We start from the raw sequence: 21197 nt of genomic DNA on the forward strand, positions 1-21197 counted from the left end.
GACGTGTCTTACGTATCATCTATCTGGCGACGTGTCTTACATGTCATCTATCTGGTGACGTGTCTTACATGTCATCTATCTGGTGACGTGTCTTACGTATCATCTATCTGGCGACGTGTCTTACATGTCATCTATCTGGTGACGTGTCTTACGTATCATCTATCTGGTGACGTGTCTTACATGTCATCTATCTGGTGACGTGTCTTACATGTCATCTATCTGGCGACGTGTCTTACATATCATCTATCTGGCGACGTGTCTTACATCTCATCTATCTGGTGACGTATCTTACATCTCATCTATCTGGTGACGTGTCTTACGTGTCATCTATCTGGTGACGTGTCTTACGTGTCATCTATCTGGTGACGTGTCTTACGTGTCATCTATCCGGTGACGTGTTTTACGTGTCATCTATCCGGTGACGTGTTTTATGTGTCATCTATCCGGTGACGTGTCTTACGTGTCATCTATCTGGTGATGTGTCTTACATGTCATCTATCTGGTGACGTGTCTTACATGTCATCTATCTGGTGAAGTGTCTTACATGTCATCTATCTGGTGAAGTGTCTTACATGTCATCTATCTGGCGACGTGTCTTACATGACATCTATCTGGTGACGTGTCTCACATGACATCTATCTGTGACGTGTCTTCTGTGTCATCTATCTGGTGACGTGTCTTACGTGTCATCTATCTGGTGACGTGTCTTACGTGTCATCTATCCGGTGACGTGTTTTACGTGTCATCTATCCGGTGACGTGTTTTATGTGTCATCTATCCGGTGACGTGTCTTACGTGTCATCTATCTGGTGATGTGTCTTACATGTCATCTATCTGGTGACGTGTCTTACATGTAATCTATCTGGTGAAGTGTCTTACATGTCATCTATCTGGTGAAGTGTCTTACATGTCATCTATCTGGCGACGTGTCTTACATGACATCTATCTGGTGACGTGTCTCACATGACATCTATCTGTGACGTGTCTTACGTGTCATCTATCTGGTGACGTGTCTTACGTGTCATCTATCAGGTGACGTGCCTTACGTGTCATCTATCCGGTGACGTGTTTTATGTGTCATCTATCCGGTGACGTGTCTTACATGTCATCTATCTGGTGACGTGTCTTACATGTCATCTATCTGGCGACGTGTCTTACATATCATCTATCTGGCGACGTGTCTTACATCTCATCTATCTGGTGACGTATCTTACATCTCATCTATCTGGTGACGTGTCTTACGTGTCATCTATCTGGTGACGTGTCTTACGTGTCATCTATCTGGTGACGTGTCTTACGTGTCATCTATCCGGTGACGTGTTTTACGTGTCATCTATCCGGTGACGTGTTTTATGTGTCATCTATCCGGTGACGTGTCTTACATGTCATCTATCTGGTGACGTGTCTTACATGTCATCTATCTGGTGAAGTGTCTTACATGTCATCTATCTGGTGAAGTGTCTTACATGTCATCTATCTGGCGACGTGTCTTACATGACATCTATCTGGTGACGTGTCTCACATGACATCTATCTGTGACGTGTCTTCTGTGTCATCTATCTGGTGACGTGTCTTACGTGTCATCTATCTGGTGATATGTCTTACGTGTCATCTATCTGGTGACGTGTCTTACATGTCATCTATCTGGCGACATGTCTCACATGTCATCTATCTGGCGACGTGTCTTACATGACATCAATCTGGCGACGTGTCTTACATGACATCTATCTGGCGACGTGTCTCACATGTCATCTATCTGGCGACGTGTCTCACATGTCATCTATCTGGTGACGTGTCTTCTGTGTCATCTATCTGGCGACGTGTCTTACATGACATCTATCTGGCGACGTGTCTTACATGACATCTATCTGGTGACGTGTCTTCTGTGTCATCTATCTGGTGACGTGTCTCACATGTCATCTATCTGGTGACGTGTCTCACATGTCAGGTGAAGTACGTTGGTTTGACCACGTGTTCACTGAAAACCAGAATTAGGCCTCGTATTTCTTATATTATGGAATTAGAATCCACCAACAGCAGTTTTGTCTCTATTTTTGCAAGTACCCTGTGGTATGCAGGTGCAGGCCATAGAACGGGTTTTTCTCCCTGTTAGAGGAGGCCACCCCAACAAAACAAGTTCAACAGAGAAAAAATCTGGCTGTTCCTGTTAAAAACATGTGTCCGCATTGCCAGTTCTGTAATTGTCTTTGTTTCTGTGATTCGCTCTGGGTTTTGTGTTATGAATGTTTAATCTCGGAGGTTTCTTTAGGTTTTATCTTTTGTATCAGATCTGTTTTCCTCCCCTGATGCCATCAGTTCCCAGGGATTTCCCTGACCGCATTGTAAACCTTTATGCTACAATTAACATCTTTGTATCAGTCGGAACATAATCAGTATTTGTCTCTGCTGTGATAGATTTTATACGTCCGGGGGTCATTTATCATTCTGAAATATGCCTAAATTAAGCGTATTTCAAGCACAGATTGCGGCGCGACAACTAGCTCACTCCAGGTCAAAATAAGTGGGCGCGACGTGGGCGGAGGGGCCGGCAGTCCCGTCTCCTTCACCATTTTCTACACCTGTTTCAGGCGTAGAGAAAGATCTAAAGGTAAGCCAGATAGAAAGCGGTCTTACGTTTAGAACTGGCGGAGGATACGCTGAAGTTATGGAGAGCCCGGCACCTCGTCATGGTCTTGATAAATGCGCCCCTATATCTTTTACAGAAACTGGATCTATTTTACATTTTCTTTTAATCAGATCATTTTTATTTTATTTTTTTAAACTCTGTTTATTAGTTTTTCTTTTCCAATACAGCAAATCCCGTGTTCACTAGAACCAACAATTCAGCTTCCCCGAAGAACAGTCACTTAGTGGCCCATACTGACAGAGGGGGGCGTCCATGTAACGCCTCGTACAGGTGCCACGTTTGGTCAGTTTTTCTCTGTCAGATAAAGTATAAATCCAGTCCACATTAAACAGGAAGGATATCTAGTGGCAGCTGCCCGGACAGGTTTACCTCCTACAAAAATGGGTTTGGTCGTCTGCGAATATATTAAAGATATATTATAAGTGCTTTGTTCTTTGTATATAGGGTTGTACCATCCCCCACAAGTTCTGAATATGCGAGCAGCTTCACAGATGATGAAATAGGTCGGTAGTAGTAGGTATATTACATTTAGAGCAAGAAAAAAGTCGAGGGACATTTTATTTTTTTATATGGAAAATATCAGCAATGCCATATCCGTATAACTACTGACTGGCGAATGCTTAAATATTTTTAGCGTAGCATCCAACAGTGTTTTATGATTGAGATCTGGGAAGTCCTTCGTCCATTTTTTTGGGTCCCAAGATATTAGTGGCCAAAGGAAACAGCATATATTACTAGTAGAGGAGATCTTAGTTCTGGCTTTTTTAAGAAAGACATTCAAACATGCCCCTCGCGAATCCGCAGGAATATTATTCAAGCAGCAATGAACATAACTACGGTCCTGAAGAAAAATGTATTGATTATAGGTAAATGCAGGGTACTTCCGAGAGGCATCCGCAAAAGAGTGAATTAAACATATTTTTATACTGCTATATACTGAATATAACTACTGTAATACTGCCACCTATGTACAAGAATATAACTACTATAATACTGCTCCTATGTACAAGAATATAACTACTATAATACTGCCCCATGTACAAGAATATAACTACTATAATACTGCTCCTATGTACAGGAATATAACTGCTATAATACTGCTCCTATGTACAGGAATATAACTGCTATAATACTGCTCCTATGTACAAGGATATAACTACTATAATACTGCTCCTATGTACAAGAATATAACTACTATAATACTGCTCCTATGTACAGGAATATAACTACTATAATACTGCTCCTATGTACAAGAATATAACTACTATAATACTGCTCCTATGTACAGGAATATAACTACTATAATACTGCCCCTATGTACAAGAATATAACTACTATAATACTGCCCTTATGTACAAGAATATAACTACTATAATACTGCCTCCTATGTACAAGAATATAACTACTATAATACTGCTCCTATGTACAAGAATATAACTACTATAATACTGCTCCTATATACAAGAATATAACTACTATAATTCTGCTTCTATGTACAAGAATATAACTACTATAATACTGCTCCTATGTACAAGAATATAACTACTATAATTCTGCTCCTATGTACAAGAATATAACTACTATAATACTGCCTCCTATGTACAAGAATATAACTACTATAATACTGCCTCCTATGTACAAGAATATAACTACTATAATACTGCTCCTATGTACAAGAATATAACTACTATAATACTGCTCATATGTACAAGAATATAACTACTATAATACTGCTACTATATACAAGAATATAACTACTATAATACTGCTCCTATCTACAAGAATATAACTACTATAATACTGCTCCTATGTACAAGAATATAACTACAATAATACTGCTCCTATGTACAAGAATATAACTACTATAATACTGCTCCTATGTACAAGAATATAACTACTATAATACTGCTCCTATGTACAAGAATATAACTGCTATAATACTGCTCCTATGTACAAGAATATAACTACTATAATACTGCTCCTATGTACAAGAATATAACTACTATAATACTGCTCCAATGTGCAAGAATATAACTACTATAATACTGCTCCTATGTACAAGAATATAACTACTATAATACTGCCTCCTATGTACAAGAATATAACTACTATAATACTGCCTCCTATGTACAAGAATATAACTACTATAATACTGCTCCTATGTACAAGAATATAACTACTATAATACTGTTCCAATGTGCAAGAATATAACTACTATAATACTGCTCCTATGTATAAGAATATAACTACTATAATACTGCTCCTATGTATAAGAATATAACTACTATAATACTGCCTCCTATGTATAAGAATACGCGTGCGCTCTCATTCACGTAAGGGGCCCCCTGTTCCAGAGGTAGGTGCGGGTCTCAGTATAATACTGCCCCCTATGTACCAGAACATTACTATAGCGCCTCTCGGTGCAGCTCTTGCGATCACAGGCGCGGCACGTATCAGGGGACCTTTCATCTTTGTAATTTTTCTGTGGTCACTTGTGTAACTGGAAGAACAGCTGTCTAACACTATAGGGCAGTTTGTTATAACTACTGTAATACTGCCCCCTATGGGTGGCCCGGGCGCCTCAGGGTTACACTGTGGCACCGGGTTGGCATTCCGTGTATTCTTTAGCCCGGGGATCGGCTTTTTATTTTCATAGAATGTGGAAATTCCAGATTGGCGGGTGCAGATGTGTGCACAGTCACATCGACCCGCGTGAGTCACTGGATGCCGCACTTCCCCGTACTTTCGCTGACTGCTACGAGCATTGCTGCATTGCCTATTGGGGCGTGAGGGCATCTGGAGTCCTCTGGTTTCACTGGAGGCTCAGGCCACTTCCTCCTTCATGCTTTACATTGCAGCTTTGCTCCATTAAACACTTCTATGACTCCAGCCTAGCTGCATTGTCTGTTGGACTTAGGGCTCATGCACACTACTGTTGGCGGTTTTACGCTCCACAAAAGATCTGCAAGACACGGATAACATTTTTCGCGGAATGGAACGGGCAGCCCCTAATACACCGCTCCTATCCTCCGTAATGCAGACAAGAATAGAGCATGTTCTATATTTGTGTGGATGCCACGGATGCGGACAGCCCCCATTTGAAGTGAATGGGTCCGCATCTGACCCGCAAAAAATGCAGATCAGATGCGGACCCATTCAGTTCTCACCTCCATGCTTTACACTGCAGTCAATTTACTGTGTATAAGCACTGGTCAGTGTGGTCACTTCTGGGTCGGTCACAGTCACCACCTCTGCCCTGCCACCACAATTGTCAGATTCAGTCCACCAGTCTCTGCTGCCATCACCAAAAAGGGGCAGCTCCCGTCCCTCAGGCCACGAGCTCACGGTGGTCGTGCAGGTCAAATGCTTTCTGGGGTCTGCCGTAGATTTTGTGCCCCCCAACGTGTGAGGTCTGCTGCTGTGTAGATGGCAGGATATCATCCTGGCCATAATGTACCAGCACCAAAAACGATATCCGAAACCCCCCCCCCCCCCCCTCCTCCTCTTACAGCTCCTCGGCATGAGCCCCTTTGCCCTGTGGGTGGTATTCGGGGTCTGATGGTGCTGATCTGGGGGAGAGATCACTGCTCCTGTACAAGCGTCTGTCTCGTGTCCATCAGTCCTCTCTATATTCTATAACAAGATGGCCGATATAATTAACGGACGTCACCCGTATTTAGGAGACCCTCGTTATCCACACCTCACCCATCCCCGTTATTAACCCCTTGAACTATTTATTAACCCCATTAGGGTACATGAGGGTAATTGGGGGCCCATTGGCTCTGTACATTATAAATTCACATAATTGTAATATTTTCCACAGCTGAAGCTTTGCTACAGTTGTATCCAGGGTGAGGCGAACAGCATGAAATCAAGAATGATGATACATTTTACCTGCACTGATACATTGTAACAAAATCAGGACATGAGAGACACCAACGGTGACATGTGTCGCGCGACATTTCCCGTAATGATTGTCCATAATGTCACACTGCGACATTCCAGATTTTGTGTCGCAGGTCACATGTCATCCGCGGCTTTTTAATGGCAGTCTGGCGTAAAGCGTAACGCGTACAGCGACGTGTGAATAGACACAAAATCCTGTGGCGGTCCGTACATGTGGGCCGGGGGTGCCCTGAGTAGACGCCCCTCTAACAAGACTGAATACAATTTAAACAAGAGTTGCATTCATTGGAAGTAAGCAGAGATCTTACAAACAGTGAGGAATCGAAACTCAAAATGTGTTGAAAGTCGCCTGTGTATAAATGGTGAGGACATGACTGTCACATTGACTGAAGGCTGGAGACGGTTCTTGCCCCGGGGTGACACATGGCGCCGGCATCGCCCGCTGGCTGCGCCCTTCTCCTGCCATCTTGCCTTCAGGTTTAGGCCTCATGCACACGACCGTGCCGTTTTTTGCGGTACGCAAACCGCGGATCCGCAAAAAACGGAAGCCGCCCGTGTGCCTTCCGCAATTTGCGGAATGGAACGGGCGGCCCATTGTATAAATGCCTATTCTTGTCCGCAAAACGGAATGGAGCAACGGATGCGGACAGTACACGGAGTGCTGTCAGCATCTTTTGCGGCCACATTGAAGTGAATGGGTCCACACCCGAGCCGCAAAAACTGCAGCTCGGCTGCGGACCTGAAAAACGGTCGTGTGCACGAGGCCTTTAATATTCTCACGTTTCCGTGAACAGCAGGAAACTGTAATAATGAAGATCCTACAGGCTTCCTGATCTCGCCAGGCACAGCACCACCCGCTGCCAGTGAGCTCCGACCCTGGGCACCGCGTCTGTAACCAGTCCAGGGGTCTATATACAGGACAAGGGGACAATACCGCAAAGGGTTGTGTAGCATCACCCCTGCCACATGGTGTAAGAGAACAGCATGTGTTGGCACCGCGGGGTCCTCGTCCATTATGGGGGGAGGGGTGGATGTACCCACTGTGGGTGTATTATCTATGGGGAGGCTGCCCCTGTGCGGGTTCATAGCATGGGTGTATAAGGGGGGCGACAACCAGAACCAACTCATGTGGCTGCAGATTATTACTGTGACAATAATCCAGCGGTCAGAAACCACAGCCTCCCACCGGAAACAATGGAAGGAACTTTCTGCAGGGATTTCTGGTGCGAAATCCAAGATTGCTGTGAAAGAGACTGGCCTTAGTGATTGATTACTCGGGGGGGGGGCTGTGACTACTGTGGGAGGGGCTGTGACTACTGGGGGAGGGGCTGTGACACCGGGAGTCCACAAAGCAATGGGATAAAGGCTGGCAGTAGACTGTATATACCCGCTATACCTCCCTCCTGAAGCCCCTGCCAAATACCTCAACATGGAGAAAACCCCTGGAAGCAGGTTCTCCTTCAGAACAAAGGATTGGGCATATTGAAATACAACAGAACAATCCGATCATTCCTTCCCTCAACATTGGTTGTTGGGAAACCTCTATAAACATGAAATTGGGGTCTTAAAGGGGGAGAGCTCTCTGTCCACTCCAGACTCCTCTTCTGCTCTGTCCCCTCCAGACTCCTCTTCTCCTCTGTCCTCCTCCATATTCCTCTGTCCTCAAGACACCTCTGTCCCCTCCAGACTCCACTTCTCCTCTGTCCTCCTCCAGATTCCTCTGTCCCCCACTAGACTCCTCTGTCCCCTCAAAACTCCAATGTCCCCGCCCCAGACTCCTCTGCCCCCCCCCCCCCCCCAACCAGGCACCTCTGTCCTCTCCAGACTACTCTGTCCCCCCTAGACTCCTTTTCTCCTCTGTCCTCCTCCAGACACCTCTGTCCTCCTCTGTCCCCTCCAGACACCTACTGTATGTCCTCCTCCAGACACCTCTGTCCTCCTCCAGACACCTCTGTCCTCCTCCAGACACCTCTGTCCTCCTCCAGACACCTCTGTCCTCCTCCAGACTCCTCCATCCCCTCCAGACTCCTCTGTCCCCTCCAGGCACCTCTGTCCCCTCCAGGCACCTCTGTCCCCTCCAGGCACCTCTGTCCTCCTCAATCCCCTTCAGGCACCTCTGTCCTCCTCCAGACTCCTCCATCCCCTCCAGACACCTCTGTCTCCTCCAGACTCCTCTGTCCCCTCCAGGCACCTCCGTCCCCTCCAGGCACCTCTGTCCTCCTCCAGACTCCTCCATCCCCTCCAGGCACCTCTGTCCTCCTCCAGGCACCTCTGTCCCCTTCAGGCACCTCTGTCTCCTCCAGACTCCTCTGTCCCCTCCAGACTCCTCTGTCCTCCTCTAGACTCCTCTGTCCCCTCCAGGCACCTCTGTCCCCTCCAGGCACCTCTGTCCTCCTCCAGACTCCTCCATCCCCTCCAGGCACCTCTGTCCTCCTCTGTCCCCTCCAGGCACCTCTGTCCTCCTCTGTCCCCTCCAGACACCTATGTCCTCCTCCAGACACCTCTGTCCTCCTCCAGACTCCTCCATCCCCTCCAGGCACCTCTGTCTCCTCCAGACTCCTCCAGGCACCTCTGTCCCCTTCAGGCACCTGTCTCCTCCAGACTCCTCTGTCCCCTCCAGACTCCTCTGTCCTCCTCTAGACTCCTCTGTCCCCTCCAGGCACCTCTGTCCCCTCCAGGCACCTCTGTCCTCCTCCAGACTCCTCCATCCCCTCCAGGCACCTCTGTCCTCCTCTGTCCCCTCCAGGCACCTCTGTCCTCCTCTGTCCCCTCCAGACACCTCTGTCCTCCTCCAGACTCCTCCATCTTCTCCAGACTCCTCTGTCCCCTTCAGGCACCTCTGTCCCCTTCAGGCACCTCTGTCCCCTCCAGACACCTATGTCCTCCTCCAGACACCTCTGTCCTCCTCCAGACTCCTCCATCCCCTCCAGGCACCTCTGTCTCCTCCAGACTCTGCTGATAGCTTATCTGTGAGAAAACCCAGCATGCCCCTTCCCTTTTTTCACCAACATCTACCATTGGCAGTCCGCCATTCATCCAATGTGTACGGTCACCTTCACTTCCCCATAGATTGCAGAAACCTCCCTCTCACTATATAGAGAACAAGTAAGTTGCCATCTTTTACTCCTTTGATGAGAGAGACCTGAAACAATTCTGTGCAGCATGGAGAGGCAGTCCACTGTACGGGCAGTGCCCGCCACAGTCCACTGTGCAGCAGAGGAGTTCTGTGCCCGCTGCAGTCCACTGTGCAGCAGAGGAGTCCTGTGCCCTCCGCAGTCCACTGTGCAGCAGAGGAGTCCTGTGCCCGCCACAGTCCACTGTGCAGCAGAGGAGTCCTGTGCCCGCCACAGTCCACTGTGCAGCAGAGGAGTCCTGTGCCCGCCACAGTCCACTGTGCAGCAGAGGAGTCCTGTGCCCGCCACAGTCCACTGTGCAGCAGAGGAGTCCTGTGCCCTCCGCAGTCCACTGTGCAGCAGAGGAGTCCTGTGCCCGCCTCAGTCCACTGTGCAGCAGAGGAGTCCTGTGCCCGCCACAGTCCACTGTGCAGCAGAGGAGTCCTGTGCCCTCCGCAGTCCACTGTGCAGCAGAGGAGTCCTGTGCCCGCCTCAGTCCACTGTGCAGCAGAGGAGTCCTGTGCCCGCCACAGTCCACTGTGCAGCAGAGGAGTTCTGTGCCCGCTGCAGTCCACTGTGCAGCAGAGGAGTCCTGTGCCCTCCGCAGTCCACTGTGCAGCAGAGGAGTTCTGTGCCCGCCGCAGTCCACTGTGCAGCAGAGGAGTCCTGTGCCCTCCGCAGTCCACTGTGCAGCAGAGGAGTCCTGTGCCCGCCACAGTCCACTGTGCAGCAGAGGAGTCCTGTGCCCGCCGCAGTCCACTGTGCAGCAGAGGAGTTCTGTGCCCGCCGCAGTCCACTGTGCAGCAGAGGAGTCCTGTGCCCGCCGCAGTCCACTGTGCAGCAGAGGAGTCCTGTGCCCTCCGCAGTCCACTGTGCAGCAGAGGAGTTCTGTGCCCGCTGCAGTCCACTGTGCAGCAGAGGAGTCCTGTGCCCGCCGCAGTCCACTGTGCAGCAGAGGAGTCCTGTGCCCGCCGCAGTCCACTGTGCAACAGAGGAGTCCTGTGCCCGCCGCAGTCCACTGTGCAGCAGAGGAGGCCTGTGCCCGCCGCAGTCCACTGTGCAGCAGAGGAGTTCTGTGCCCGCTGCAGTCCACTGTGCAGCAGAGGAGTCCTGTGCCCGCCGCAGTCCACTGTGCAGCAGAGGAGTCCTGTGCCCGCCGCAGTCCACTGTGCAGCAGAGGAGTCCTGTGCCCGCCGCAGTCCACTGTGCAGCAGAGGAGGCCTGTGCCCGCCGCAGTCCACTGTGCAGCAGAGGAGTCCTGTGCCCGCCGCAGTCCACTGTGCAGCAGAGGAGTCCTGTGCCTGCAGCAGTCCACTGTGCAGCAGAGGAGTCCTGTGCCCGCCGCAGTCCACTGTGCAGCAGAGGAGTCCTGTGCCCGCCGCAGTCCACTGTGCAGCAGAGGAGTCCTGTGCCCACCGCCGTCCACTGTGCAGCAGAGGAGTCTTGTGCCCTCCGCAGTCCACTGTGCAGCAGAGGAGTCCCGTACCCGCCGCAGTTCACTGTGCAGCAGAGGAGTCCCGTGCCCGCCACAGTCCACAGTGCAGCAGAGGAGTCCCGTGCCTGCTGCAGTCCACTGTGCAGCAGAGGAGCCCTGTGCCCGCCGCAGTCCACTGTGCAGCAGAGGAGTCCTGTGCCCGCCGCAGTCCACTGTGCAGCAGAGGAGTCCTGTGCCCGCCGCAGTCCACTGTGCAGCAGAGGAGTCCTGTGCCCGCCGCAGTCCACTGTGCAGCAGAGGAGTCCTGTGCCCGCCGCAGTCCATGCAGCTATTGTATACCGTGTATCCAGTCTGGGCTGCAGTCCACTGATGCATTTTACCTGCACTGGTACATTGTAACAAACTATCAGGACAGGAGAGAGATTTGTGCTGCTCACAGACTGGATACAATTGTAGCAGACCCTCAGCTGTGTAAGCAGGATTAGATCCCTGTGGTTTTCGGGATGTTTCCTTGTTGGTTTACTGATCTCTCTTCCCAGCATTCCCCTTTGTGCCCACTGGGTGATGTGGCACAGACGTCTGTGTGTCTGGTTGGTCAGACTTGGGTGTCCTCCAGGGTTTGGGTTAATGATTGATCCGTTCTCAGTACATGCTGGGGTCTGTGGGTGAGAGTTCACACCCTGCGCACTGGATATTGACCGGGCTGGCCATGGCACTGTCCACTCACCTGTGCCCTGCACCCAGCTGTAGTGTGGGGGGCTCAGATACCCGAGAGAAACAAGTGCTAATCTTGGTGTAAGGATTAAAGGGCAACTCCTCCCTTTTTGTCAGATTGTGCAAAACCTCCCTCCTCTCTGCTGCCCCCTGCTGTTTCAGTGCCTCACAGGGGCCCTCACCCCAAGTAGCAGACTGTGACCTCAGTGGAGTGTAAGCTCTTGTGCGCAGGGTTGTGATTGAGTCCCATTCACACATCTGACAGCTTCCCCCTGTTCTCTGGCTCTGAGGGCGATGGCTTAATGCCCTCTGTGCAGCTGGCGCCGAGATATGGGCGATCAATACCAGCGCATCACTTCAGGAAGTCTCTGGTCTCAGGGCACTTTACTAATTATGGAGCAATTAAAGGGAACTCCTCCGCCGCAGATAAGACGATCAATGAGTGACGAGGAAATTCCTGCCACTCAGGGGCCTCCGTTTTGTTACTTCACTTAAAGAGGAAACTAACTTTAAGGCCTGGATGCCCTTGAGGAAATGGTATTGTTTTACTGTCCCTTTAAATAAATGTTCTTCACACAAAAATGCCTCTCTTTGGGTGGTTGTGCAGAGGTCGGAGTTACCCCTGAGCCCGAAGACCCCTCAGACTCATAAGAAGATGGCAGTGATACGACGGGGGGCTCGGCACAGATATTGGGGCAGATGATGGCGAGACATTTTTTAGCTGTTCTTCACAATCTCACCTCTGCCCATTCCTCCAGGGAGTGCTGACAATGCCCTGATGCCAGCTCTGGTGCCCGGGCGGGGCGAGACTGCAGGAACGAGAAGAAGAGTGAGCTTGTATATTTAGTCGTCTGGTCTGGGGTATTAGTTTAGAGCAAGGATGCTCAGCCTGCGGCCCTCCAGCTGTTGCAAAACTACAACTCCCAGTATGCCTGGACTGCCTACAGCTATTAGGGCATGCTGGAAGCTGTTGTTTTGCAACAGCTAGAGGGCTGCAGGCTGAGCATCCCTGGTTTAGAGGGTCTGGTTTGGGGTCTGTATTTCTTTAGAGGGTCTGGTCAGGGGTCTGTATCAGTTTAGGGGGTCTGGTCTGGTGTCTGTATTAGTTTAGGGGGACTGGTCTGGGGTCTGTATTTAGAGGTTCTGGTCTAGGTTCTGTATTAGTTTAGGGGGTCTGGTCTGGGGTCTATTTATTTAGAGGGTCTGGTTTGGGGTCTGTATTTCTTTAGAGGGTCTGGTTTGGGGTCTGTATTTAGAAGGTCAGATCTGTGGTCAGTAGTAGTTTAGGGGGACTGGTCTGGGGTCTGTATTAATTTAGAGGGTCTGGTCTGGGGGTCTGTATTTAGAGGGTCTGGTCTGGTGTCTGTATTTAGGGGGACTGGTCTGGGGTCTGTATTTATTTGGGGATTCAGATGCCTTCCGTTGGGGGAGAACCCAGTCACGCTTTTGGTTCAGTAAATGGTTAAATGTTAGAAGTTGCGGTCGATTCCCTTGAACACATTAAGGTGTATTTGTTTTTTCCACTTTATTTGCTGTAGATTTTTCTTATACTTCTGAGAAGTGACCCGGGGAAGAGATTGTGTGCAGCGCACAGAATGTTCAGACATATGCCCCGCCCATTTGTATATAGGCCATGCTCCCGACCACACATGAACTGCACCAAAAGACTTGGGTGGTCAGAAGGGGCTGCTGAAGGCAGGGTGTGTAACAATGGCCGCCTCCGGAGGGGGGGGGGCGCCAAAATTAATCAAATTTTTTCTTCTAGCCAATGAGGTGGACAATGTGTCCTTGTTGCCAATGGCAACCTGCACCTCCCACCATTTGAATTCCCTGTTCACGGGACGCCCACCGTGGAGCACATCAGCAGAAGCCCCACCCTTTTGTGGTCTATATAGTGTCCTTGTTGCCCATAGCAACCAAATGTCCCAGGATTTGGAATTCAAATACTGATCTGTAGGCGCAGCGTCCAGCGACCTAATCCAGGACCATAACCAGAAGCGTGGGGGGGCGGTCTGGCTTTAGTTTACACTTCACTGGGGGCTGGGCTTAGTCCCATGGTTTGGGATTAGTATGCCGACCTGAGGCCCTGAATGTGATTACAGCCCGGCGATTCCATGCATCGACCCAATACAGGCCCATAACCAATAGTACTAGGCCACTGCTTTCTGTATAAGTTGCCAGAGGGTGGAGATGAACTGGTTTACACTTCACTGGGGGCTGGGTTTAGTCCTATTATTCAGGATTAGTATTCCGGCCTGAGACCCTGAATGTGATTACAGCCCGGCGATTCCATGCATTGACCCGATACAGGCCCATAACTAATAGTATTAGGCCACTGCTTTCTGTATAAGTTGCCAGAGGGTGGAGATGAACTGGTTTACACTTCACTGGGGGCTGTGCTTTGTCCTATTATTTGGGATTAGTATGCCGACCTGAGGCCCTCCATGTGATTACAGCCCGGCGATTCCATGCATCGACCCAATACAGGCCCATAACCAATAGTACTAGGCCACTGCTTTCTGTATAAGTTGCCAGAGGGTGGAGATGAACTGGTTTACACTTCACTTGGGGCTGGGCTTAGTCCTATTATTCGGGATTAGTATGCCGGCCTGAGGCCCTGGATGTGATTACAGCCTGAGGACTCCATCCATCGACCCCATACAGGCCCATAACCAATAGTACTAGGCCACTGCTTTCTGTATAAGTTGCCAGAGGGTGGAGGTGAACTGGTTTACACTTCACTGGGGGCTGGGCTTTGTCCTATTATTCGGGATTAGTATGCCGGCCTGAGACCCTGTATGTTATTACAGCCCGGCGATTCCATGCATCGACCCCATACAGGCCCATAACTAATAGTACTAGGTCAATGCTTTCTGTATAAGTTGCCAGAGGGTGGAGATGAACTGGTTTACACTTCACTTGGGGCTGGGCTTTGTCCCATGGTTTGGGATTAGTATTTCGGCCTGAGGCCCTCCATGTGATTACAGCCCGATGACTCCATCCATCGACCCCATACAGGCCCATAACTAATAGTATTAGGCCACTGCTTTCTGTATAAGTTGCCAGAGGGTGGAGATGCTTTTGATAAGAACCTCCATGATCAGATTTTGGTCTTGTTAGTCGCGCTGGTGTAGATTTCTCCTCCTGATATTGAGCAGCGGCGCCGGGCATCGGACGAGTAAATGGGTCGCAGTGATTCCCGCTGTCTAAATAATTCAGAGGACTGACGTGGACGCCGCGGAGAAATATCAGGATCTCACAGATAACGCAGGGTTAACAGACGCCAGGCCGCCCGCTGCCGACATCCTGCTCTACACCCGGCAGCCTGGCAACCAGTCGCACGTGGTTAATCTCCAGTAACATCCCAGCACCCCCCAGTGTTACCATGGCAACCACTTGGCCGCTTATTGATGTTTATCCGCGGTGCCGGCTCCAAACCTCGTCCTGATCAGATGGTATGGTCACCCAGCTTTCCCAGGCTCCCGATCCTCACAACTGAACGCAGAGGCGTCTGGGATCACCCAGCTTTCCCGGAATCGGACGCAGAAGGACGCATGAACTGAGACTTTAAATACAAATAAAGCTTTCCAACAGCATTTGTATTTCAATTCTCCAACATTTTCTAGATCTCTGCTTGCTGGCAGTGAATGAACCATTGTTGACGTATTCTAAGGTTGGAAATCCCATCCTCCCCTAGTACTCCCCACAGCTGAGGGTTTGTTACAGTGTTATCCTGTCCTCTGTAAGGTGAACACATCAGCAGCGCACATCTCTCTCCTGTAGATGGTTTGTTACAATGTACCAGCGCAGGCGACATGTATCATGTACCTTTGAATATGACTTGAGTTTCCAATAGAATTTGTGTTTCAGTTATTCCCCCATTTTCTAGCTCTCTGCTTGCTGGCAGTGAACAGAACCATTGATTATATTCTAAAAGGTTGGAAACCCATGCCTCCCTAATACTCCCCATCGGCAGCACACATCTCTCTCCTGTAGATGGTTTGTTACAGTGTATCAGCGCAGGTAACTGTCATTTTGATGAATGTGACCCCAACTTTGTCTAACCACTCTCGTCCTCTCGCAGGTGGACGCTTTGCGCGTTTCCGTTCGCTCCAATTCAGATGACCTGGAGTTCCCCGTCCTGTTTGTGGTGCGTCAGCAGAAAGGAGTGCTGTCATGGCAGGTCCCCCTCGTCTTCAGGGGCTAGTAAGTATCATCCTCTCTATTCACCTCCGGAGCTGCATGCTGAATTCTTCTCATTTCAGCCCCATTTCCCTGTGAGGTGAAAGCGTCCTCTGCCATGGTGCATCGTCAGAGAGACATGTGCTCCGGTCACATGCAGAGCTGCACTCAGAGTTCTGCTGGTTGCTTGAGCGCCACACATTGCGGATTCTCGTACGGGAAAAAAACGCAGCGTAATACGGTACCAGCAACGTGTATGCGATTGGACACACCTCATGTACACTTTGCTTTTTTTCTTCTGTGCGGAAACTCACCTGACGTGTGGATTCTGGAATCTGCAGCGTCAATTGTTTGTGCGATTTTTGGTGCAGATTTTGCCGGAAGGGTCTGCGACAAAATCATATCAAGTAACATATGCAGATTTTGGTGCGGAAACCCAGAGAAATCTGCACGGACATTTGTGCAGAATTTCTGCAAGACGTTGCTCCCCTGTGTGCAGGCAGCCATGGGCTGAAGGATCTGACACCACCTGCTGGTTCAGTGTCTGCGGGGAGCCCCCCCTCCAGTGGTGCATCATGGGACACAGTGTGGGAAGCAGTCTTTTTGAACATTTTGTTAATCTCACGCTCCAGTCACACGCAGAGCTGCATGCAGAGTTCTTCTGTTGTCCTGAGAGCTGCTAGGCCGAGGGATCTTATACTCCTTGCTGGTTCAGTGTCTGCGGGGAGCATCCTCTCTCTCCAGTGGGGCGTCATGGGACACAGTGTCTTTTTGAACATTTTGCTTTAGTCACATGCAGAGCTGCATGCAGAGTTCAAGCTCTCCTGCTGGTTCAGTGTCTGCAGGGAACATCCTCTAATATGGCGCATTATGGCAGATCGTGTGGGATGCAGTATTTGTAACATTGTGTTAGTTTCAGGCTCCGGAGCTGCATGCAGAGTTCATCTGCTCTCTGACCTCTATCTGCCGGTTCAGTGTCTGGAGGTAGCATCCTTTTATGCAGTGCTTACAGTGTAAATCTATTCTAATACACTACTCACATCCAGAGCTGCATAAAGGAGTCTGGTTTCAAATGTCTCTGCTGCTTTAGTGTGTGGGCAGAACACGACGGGCTCTGCAGCACCGCGGAGGATGTAGTGTGATGCCCGTAGAGCAGCCTGATTTAACCCTTTAGTATCTGTATATCTCACCAGTAACCTTCTCCTCCGCAGCTACCAGAGGACATACACCTACCAGGACGTGGGCCGCACCCTGTGCCCCATCGACCCTGAGAGCCAGACCCCGACCTCACAGCAGTTGTTGTACATAGACATAGCCTCCATGGCGCCCACTAGTGTCCAGTACGAGCTCATAATCAGACGACTGGCCCACTTTGAACTCCAGTAAGTGTTTTTCTCCTTTTCTTTGTATGGGGTGAAGGGGCAAAATACATCCAAAATTTACCCCACAGGGCGAACAAGTTGCATCGATGCTGATTTTTCCCATATTTGCCCCGATTTTTATGAATGTGATCGTCACCCAGCTTTCCCACATTCCTGAATGGTAAATCTGCTTGTAATGCAGGGATATAGGGAAGAGGAGATGCAAAATGGCTTAGCTAAGAAGATCTGTGTATCAGGGTCCTGGGAAAGCTGGGTGAGGGGCTGTAATGAATGAGGTTAGAAATCTTTGCCCATTCATCTCCTGCCCTGAGCATTTTGCGTTTATACAGGATTCTGATCTCTTTATATGATTATCACCCAGCTTTCCCAGGTTCCTGAATGGCACCGCTACCCAGCTCGATGAATTCAGTTGTCACCCAGCTTTCCCAGGTTCCTGAATGGCACCGCTACCCAGCTCGGTGAATTCAGTCACCCAGCTTCCCCAGGTTCCTGAATGGCACCGCTACCCAGCTCGATTAATTCAGTTGTCACCCAGCTTTCCCAGGTTCCTGAATGGCACCGCTACCCAGCTCGATGAATTCAGTTGTCACCCAGCTTTCCCAGGTTCCTGAATGGCACCGCTACCCAGCTCGATGAATTCAGTTGTCACCCAGCTTTCCCAGGTTCCTGAATGGCACCGCTACCCAGCTTGATGAATTCAGTTGTCACCCAGCTTTCCCAGGTTCCTGAATTGCACCGCTACCCAGCTCGATGAATTCAGTTGTCACCCAGCTTCCCCAGGTTCCTGAATGGCACCGCTACCCAGCTCGATGAATTTAGTTGTCACCCAGCTTTCCCAGGTTCCTGAATGGCACCGCTACCCAGCTCGATGAATTCAGTTGTCACCCAGCTTTCCCAGGTTCCTGAATGGCACCGCTACCCAGCTCGGTGAATTCAGTCACCCAGCTTCCCCAGGTTCCTGAATGGCACCGCTACCCAGCTCGATTAATTCAGTTGTCACCCAGCTTTCCCAGGTTCCTGAATGGCACCGCTACCCAGCTCGATGAATTCAGTTGTCACCCAGCTTTCCCAGGTTCCTGAATGGCACCGCTACCCAGCTCGATGAATTCAGTTGTCACCCAGCTTTCCCAGGTTCCTGAATGGCACCGCTACCCAGCTTGATGAATTCAGTTGTCACCCAGCTTTCCCAGGTTCCTGAATTGCACCGCTACCCAGCTCGATGAATTCAGTTGTCACCCAGCTTCCCCAGGTTCCTGAATGGCACCGCTACCCAGCTCGATGAATTTAGTTGTCACCCAGCTTTCCCAGGTTCCTGAATGGCACCGCTACCCAGCTCGATGAATTTAGTTGTCACCCAGCTTCCCCAGGTTCCTGAATGGCACCGCTACCCAGCTCGATGAATTTAGTTGTCACCCAGCTTTCCCAGGTTCCTGAATGGCACCGCTACCCAGCTCGATGAATTCAGTTGTCACCCAGCTTTCCCAAGCTGTTGAATGTTAGCTGAGTGGCATCTGCACCCAGTCCTGCAATAGAGAACTGCGTGAGTAAGCAGATCTGTTTTTCAGAGCCCTGGGAAAGCTGGGCAGAATTCCGATGCTCTATCAATATCATTGTTACCCAGCTTTCCCAGGCTCCTGAACAACAAATCTGCCTACACAGGAGAATTAAAACTGCATAGTGAGGCAGACTTGTTGTCCAGAGCCCCGGGAAAGCTGGGTGAACATTTTGCAACTCTTTTTCCTAATATCATTGTCACCCAGCTTTCCCATGCTTCTTCCTATGCAGATTTGGCGTTCAGAGCCCTGGAAAAGCTGGGTGTCAACTCTTGCAGAAGCTGCGCTCAGCTGTATTGGAAGGGATTGTCCGATTTGTCCATTTATATTGTGAGATTTTCCTGCTTTGAACATGTTGTATTCCTATTCCTGATGTGACAGCCACCCAGCTTTCCCAGGCTCCTGATTAGCACCTCCTTCGGGATACATGGTCACTAATCTCACTTGTCTTTGCAAGCTCCTTGAAAGTTGGGTGACGGCTCCGGCGCTCTGATGTTCTATCAATACTTCACCCAGCTTTCCCAGGCTCCTGAATAGCACCTCCTTCGGGATACATGGTCACTAAGGCTCCATTCACACGTCCGCAATTTAGTTCCGCATTTTGCGGAACGGAATTGCGGACCCATTCATTCCTATGTGCTGCCCAGACACTGAATTGCGGATCCGCACTTCCGGGTCCGCACTTCCGTTCCGCAAAAAAATAGAACATGTCCTATTCTTGTCCGCAATTGCAGACAAGAACAGGCATATTCTTTTAGTGCTGGCAATGTGCGGTCCGCAAAATGTGGAACGCACATTGCCGCTTTCCATGTTTTGCGGATCCGCGGCTCTGTGGATCCGCAAAACACGTTGCGGACGTGTGAATGGAGCCTTAAAGCTGGGTGACAGCTCCGGTGGCAGCGTCTTATCTTTTTGTTATAACGTTCTGTGATTGTCACCCAGCTTTCCCAGGCTCCTGATGGCACCGATGCAAGGGCTGTATAACTGCATAGCTAAGCAGATTTGCTCCCGGGGTTCTGGGAAAGCTGGGTGCCCCTGCAGTGGGAGGTGTCTGACATCAGTTCTGCTTGTGCCGTGATGTTTGTCCGTCTCCTTTATTGCAGGACGGATGTTCCCCAGAATTTCAGCGCCTCGCCCTCGCAGCCCCAGGTAAGGCCTCTGCCCTGCGCTATCGGACTGTCGTGTTTGCCTTCTGGGCGGGTGAAAGCCGGGTGACGTGTCCACTGAGGGTGACGGGCGGGCGACATGTTGTAGACAAATAGTAACACATCGAAATGCAGTGTTCACAGCAAATAGGCAGTAGCCTTTAACCCCTTCTCTCCCATGCAGTATTTCCTGTACTCATTCCCAGAGGGCGTGGACTCCGTCATCATCAAGGTCAAGTCCGCCGAGACGTACCCCTGCACCGTGGTCTCCGTCCAGGATATTAAAGTGAGTAGTCACCCAGCCCACACCTCTGGAGAAAATACAGACAATCGCTTAAAGTGCACTCCCCCTGTAGTAATAAAATACAGTCGCTTAAAGAGCAGTCCCCCAAAGTAATAAAATACAGTAATAAAATCCCCCAAATCAGCATTATGAAGGCAGAGTTAGAGCATCATGTGCCCTATGACCTGTCACCTTCATTACTCCAATCAAGAGGTCCCCTTTAAATCTGGTTGACATGAGAATTTGACGCAGTATGCACCATCTTCACCTATAAGCCCGTGTGTACATTCCTCTCATCGTTTGGCACAATGTGTCAACCAGCGCTGGCACGGCACCCACTAGACGAATGTGACTCCCGTCATCCGGAAATACAATGTATCCGATCACTGATACGTATCATCCGGAAATACAATGTATCCGATCACTGATACTTATCACCCGTAAATACAATGTATCCGATCACTGATACTTATCATCCGGAAATACACTGTATCCAATCACTGATACTTATCATCCGGAAATACAATGTATCCGATCACTGATACTTATCATCCGGAAATACAATGTATCCAATCACTGATACTTATCACCCGGAAATACAATGTATCCGATCACTGATACGTATCATCCGTAAATACAATGTATCCGATCACTGATACGTATCACCCGTAAATACACTGTATCCGATCACTGATACGTATCATCCGGAAATACAATGTATCCGATCACTGATACGTATCATCCGGAAATACAATGTATCCGATCACTGATACTTATCCAGAAATACAATGTATCCGATCACTGATACTTATCCTGAAATACAATGTATCCGATCAC

The 21197-nt window shown here is 49.6% G+C and overlaps 1 protein-coding gene across 1 annotated transcript in view; it reads left to right on the top strand.

Annotated features, from left to right (window-relative positions):
- SIDT1 (SID1 transmembrane family member 1) overlaps nucleotides 1-21197 on the top strand; it is a 78945-nt gene that overhangs the window by 33701 nt on the left and 24047 nt on the right. Inside the window, exons 3-6 of the mRNA XM_044284149.1 lie at nucleotides 15900-16021; nucleotides 17209-17379; nucleotides 20036-20081; nucleotides 20262-20363. Of these exons, the coding sequence (XP_044140084.1) occupies nucleotides 15900-16021; nucleotides 17209-17379; nucleotides 20036-20081; nucleotides 20262-20363 (441 nt within the window). The remainder of the gene's footprint in view (nucleotides 1-15899; nucleotides 16022-17208; nucleotides 17380-20035; nucleotides 20082-20261; nucleotides 20364-21197) is intronic.

The sequence above is a fragment of the Bufo gargarizans genome, chromosome 3 (genome assembly GCF_014858855.1).
Source record: "Bufo gargarizans isolate SCDJY-AF-19 chromosome 3, ASM1485885v1, whole genome shotgun sequence".
Taxonomy (NCBI): Eukaryota; Metazoa; Chordata; class Amphibia; order Anura; family Bufonidae; genus Bufo; species Bufo gargarizans.